Genomic DNA, 5427 nt, shown 5'->3' on the forward strand with positions numbered 1-5427 from the left:
AAATTTTGAACTCCCTCACTGAAAATTTCTGGCTCTGCCATTAATAATAATTGTCATGAAAAAAATTAAATTTGTTATACAAATTTAGGATCATTCTACATAAATTTTATATATTTTTGAATGCTTAAAGAAAAGAAAATATTACTTTAACTAACAATAAATAAAAAAATAATTTTTTTAATGTATATTCTAACTCTTTATGTATTATAAATTTCCTATTACTATATGCAAAAAAAAGAAATTACTGTCTCTACTTCTTTCGCCTTTGTTCATTATCATGGCGGCCTTCTATATATGCAGATAAAAGTAAAACTACAAACTCGCTTTCAAAATCATACCATTAACCACATGCATGGTATAAAGTTACAAACGTACGACACAATATTAACCCCTTGCTTACCTACAGTGCTACCACATAAACGAGGAAGCTTAACACTCCATCTTTTCATTACCATATTTGGTCATCAGAGAAAGTATCCTGTAGAGATTGTTCATGACATTTAATGTACATTAAATGAACTTCAACCACTAGATTTATGCATGAATACCAAAATCCAGTGATCTAGCAGTTGACATCCCTGGTGCATATTGTTGGTATAAATTTGAAGTTTTAAAAAGTTACAAGTGTGTGACTTAGAGGTTGTAGTTCTTACAAGCGTTGATGCACAAGGAAAACAGTTTTCTTTTGGACAAGTGTTCTAATGGAATGTCTTTGTCCCAAGGAAAAAAGAAGTGAAAATAACATAAGAATACAATGTGCAAAGTATACACGCTAGCGGCAATTTCAGAATATTGTTGGAGTCATGAGTAATATTTTTAAATTTGTAACCCTGTCATGAAGAAAATAAATGAGCGAAGGGGATTTAGGATCATGCTGCAGTAAATCAATATTTTGCTTGCTTACATAATTACATGAGAGAAATTTTCGTTTCATCTGCTAAAAGAATTTTAAAAAAGGAAAAAAAGATCGATCACCGAGTGGTATGCCACCATTGGGCATGCAAGATCGATCACAGACCATTAATCGAAACATATTCAACAGAAGAAGACTGTGCTTAAATCCCGCGGTCACTCGTGCAAAAACTGAACAGTATCGTGAATGCTCATTTTCAACTTAAACTAGTGCCTTTCGCCACACTAATAATAATAATAATAATAATAATAACACCACCGCCAATAATGAAGACAAACACACCTGTTGTGCTGGAATCTGACTAATTTCTTTCCTCACATCGATGTGTTACTCTGATCATTTTCCTCTCTATTTTTCCAACAGTTGCACATTTTTTTTCTCCTGAGATACATCCAGAATACCAAAAGCACCAGCGCCAAAAATCCTACTATCCATCAGTATACAATATACAGAAGCTACAAACCCAACATCACAATTCACACCCCTCCACCGACAAACTATCCTTCTCAAGATCATTAATTGCTAGCTCTATATTCCTCCTGTACATCGGCATATAATGATCATTAATCATTGTCCTTGAGAGCCTCAATTTACCATACAAAGACCTCGGCGTCAAAAAAATCCGAAACTTTGGCAGCCTTGGAGTTCTCTCAACACCATCATCATCGTCTCCATCTTTCTCTTCCTCGCTTTCAGTTTCTTGAGGAATGGGCACAATGTGCATGATTCTCCCAGCAGGAAAAAATCTACGCATCTCTGTCGTTGCTTCAATAGATACATTGTCAACTGCTTCAGAGGCAGCAGCAATCTCATCCTCCTCTTCTTCTCTGGCCTCTTTCACCATCTCATCTTCATCATCGACAACCTCTTCTTCATTTCTTGGTTGATTGAGCTCATGCTCTATCTGCTGCCACAGCTCCACCTCGTTCATGGTATCTTCATCATCAATCTCAATCTCTTGAGAGTGATAAGGTGATGAAGATGAAGGAGAGCACTCTACTTCTGAAGTCCATCCTGTGTTTCCTGCAGACGCGATAACCTCTGTTCTTTGTATACTTCGGGTTTCAGTGGTTGAAGGGCTAATAGGGCCAGCACTTGGAGAGGAACTAGCACCATTTTCCTCTGATTTGGAGGTATTAGGGCGTTGCCGAGGTCCAATGCATGTCCAAGAAGAAATCCGTTGGTTCCATGCAGCCTGAGCCACATTCCGCGCTCTATTCATCACAACCTAAAACAAAGGTACAAAACTTAACCAGATATGGAAAAGAAATAAAACAAGTATGTTTATATATATATATATATATATATATATATATATATATATATATATATATATATAGGAAGAGAGGGAAGATGAGAGAGATTAATGGGTTCGTTGTGCATGTAGGAGGGGATTTCCTCCTATGAGCCTCTCAAAATCACATGACTTGAGCGACATTGGATGGTGATCCGCCTCCGTTGAAGCTTGGATTACAATATTCTAAAACCCCAACATCCCTAAGTTGGGGATGACCAGTCGTCGTTTGACGCCTTCATCACTCGTATGCAATTTTAACGGTTTTGAAATGAAGTAGAGGACTTTTCACATAGGCTCGATGGAGCGGTCAAGACGACGAGCGGATGTTCATCCCAAACTTGCGTATGTTGGGGTTATTAGGAATAATGGATCAAAGTCATACGGAGCGGATCGATCCTCAATTAATCGTCATCTGGTGATTTTAAGAGGGCGTCATAGGAAGGGAATCCCCTCCTATGACAGGATACTGGCAGTTATCTCATATAATATGTAATATATATATATAATATATATATAATAATATATATATATACACTTATATATAGAGAGAGAGAGAGAGAGGGAGAGGAAGAGAGAGAGAAAAGACCTAGATGTCTAACTTAAGGTGGAGTGGTCACACCAAAATTTCTAATCTACTCATGTTGCCAGTAGGGGATCCTTGTGCAATGATATGGAAATGGACTTTTTTATATCTGATATTAAAGTGATGAATAGAAACTTGGTGGATAAAGACTTGGTGTCCACTTAACAAGTTGCATATAGAGTTCAAATACTAGTATAATATAATGATATATATCATATATATATAGTAATATTATATATATAGAGAGGAGAGAGAAGAGTATGAGAGAGAGAAATGGGAGAAACTTGTGAGCCAAGGTTGCTCCAAAACAACTTGGATGAGTGTGGCCCTTAATCTTGTTCCCGTACATCTACAGTTGAAGTTGGTGAAGGGTCGGTTTTTGATTGCGGTTCTCAGTCTTTCAAAGGCTGTTGATGTTAGGGGCAAGGATTAGGACCACAATCAACTACGTCAAGTTGTTTTAAAGCAAACTTTGGTACCAATAGGTTACTCCAGTATTTCATCATATATATTATATGTATATATATATAGTATATATATATAGTGATATATATAATATGTATATATATATATAATGGCAGAAAAATGAGTACTCTTGGTACGCCGAAGCACAAAAAGTTGTGCTTGTGCTAATGAGGTGGACATAATCCCCGCTTCATCATTTCAAAATGATTGCATATCCCCATGGCATTCCTCAAAGCGCGCATGATGAATGTGGTGCCCTCCATTGTGAATGAGGTGGAGGGGATTGTGGCCAGCCGTACACTACCGAAGCACGACAAATTTGTGTTTGGTACCAAGCCAGTACTCCTAATTCTCTCTCGTCTCTACTCTGCTCTCTCTCTCTCTACTCTCTCAACTATATATATAGTTATATATATATATATATATTAAATAGAAACTTTATTAAATATGATATATATAAGGGTTAATTGCACATAGACCCCTGTAGTATTGCTGTTTCGCACTTACTAGCCCTATAATTTCATTGATGCAGGTTGAACTCAGTTGGTCAAATTTTTACTCTTTTACCCTACATGAAAGTTGATAGAAATTAGTGAGCTTATTTGAAGGTTAAAAGAGTCAAATTTTTAACCCAGGCCTATCTGCAACAATGAAACTATATGGGTAAGTAAGTTCAAAACAATGATACTACAGGGGTCTATGTGCAATCAACACTTTTTTAAATTTTACCATTTTACCAGTTTACACTAAAGGTTAAAGAAAAATTCCTTTACACCATGGTGTAGGGTAATTATAACATATGCCTCACCTATTACGATAATGTTAAAAGGAATTTGTATATAAGATGAGATCTCACCCTATCCATTCCCATCCCTAGTACAATTATTTATTTCATTATTCATATGGCCCACCTTTCATATATAAAAAGTTGCTCAAAATTACAATATTTGGTGTATCTGGGTCATTATGTAATTGCAGCATAGCAATACCTCTGATCATTAGTTGGATTTACATCCTTATATGCTAAAAGAAAACAAATACAGATATGATGATGCATACATTCCCCATATCCAATCCATTTATACTCTAATATCCGAGGTAGTTAATTCATATATAATTTTGTCAGTTTATAGAGGAGCATGCTAACATAAACAGGTTAAGTCATTAGGAGACAGCAAGTAGCTCGATTTAGGAGGGAGAATGTTTGAACTCCCAAAAAAGTATTTCTGTTTCCTACTAGTTAAAATCCACATAATATGCTCTTACGAGCATAATTTATTAATTTCATTAGTTATATGTGACAGACGCTCATCTTTTCCTAGTCTACTCAAAAGCAAATGTGATACACGAACAAATTTTAAAAAGCAGATAAAAGTTACCTGTGTTCCACTGGAGACCGGTCGGAGGATTGCACCTGCCCCAGCTACTCTAGCCTTGGCACTGGCAATTGTTGGAAGACGTGACCCCAAGGCAGAGGCAGAACGGTAAACAGTGCTTAGAATTCTAGTTCTTTCAATTTGAGTTCTTAGGTCATTCAGCCAAGCAGATGCTGTTACCTGTCCAAGAAACATCCTCCATAAATACAATATGTCGTTATTCTTAAATAAAACAATAAGAATATAAGGTAGCAGAAGATTTGTCTCGAAACAACATAAAGTAGCACCAAACACTGGAGGATGTTGGGTTTATTTTTTTTTTTTCTTTTTTTTTTTTTTTGGGGGGAAAGCAGGTGGGGGGTTGGGGGGGTGGGTATGAACCGATGATTGTTCCTTCATCTATGACGAGTATTCCAGAAATTTTAGAGATAGACGTAAGTTGCTAAAATTTTCTGTAAAAATTGTTATATATACTGAATATAAGATTATGTGAATCTATATAACAATTCTTACTACGGTTAAGCAGTTTCGTGGCAGGTTCATGATACCTAATGATTCCAGTAATCAACAGGATCACCACCTCAGGAACGGGTCTCAGAGATTAGATGCCACTATTGCAACAAATAAAATTGTGAGGAATATATGCAAGCCCGTTAGAGTGAATCTACCCACCCCCCCACCCCCCACTGCCCCCCCCCCCAAAAAAAAAAAAAGAAAAAAAAACCCAAACATCCTCCAGTGTTTGGTTGCTACTTAGGTTGTTTTCGAGACAAATCTTCTGCCTACCTTATAT

At 36.5% G+C, this 5427-nt stretch overlaps 1 protein-coding gene across 1 annotated transcript in view; it reads right to left on the reverse strand.

The window, feature by feature from the left end:
• LOC109820223 overlaps positions 783 to 5427 on the reverse strand; it is a 13634-nt gene continuing 8989 nt past the window's right edge. Inside the window, exons 7-8 of the mRNA XM_020386335.1 lie at positions 4638 to 4814; positions 783 to 2141 (exon numbers count right to left, since the gene is read on the reverse strand). Of these exons, the coding sequence (XP_020241924.1) occupies positions 1383 to 2141; positions 4638 to 4814 (936 nt within the window). The 3' untranslated portion in view covers positions 783 to 1382. The remainder of the gene's footprint in view (positions 2142 to 4637; positions 4815 to 5427) is intronic.

Source organism: Asparagus officinalis, chromosome 8 (assembly GCF_001876935.1).
Source record: "Asparagus officinalis chromosome 8, Aspof.V1, whole genome shotgun sequence".
NCBI classification, from domain to species: Eukaryota; Viridiplantae; Streptophyta; class Magnoliopsida; order Asparagales; family Asparagaceae; genus Asparagus; species Asparagus officinalis.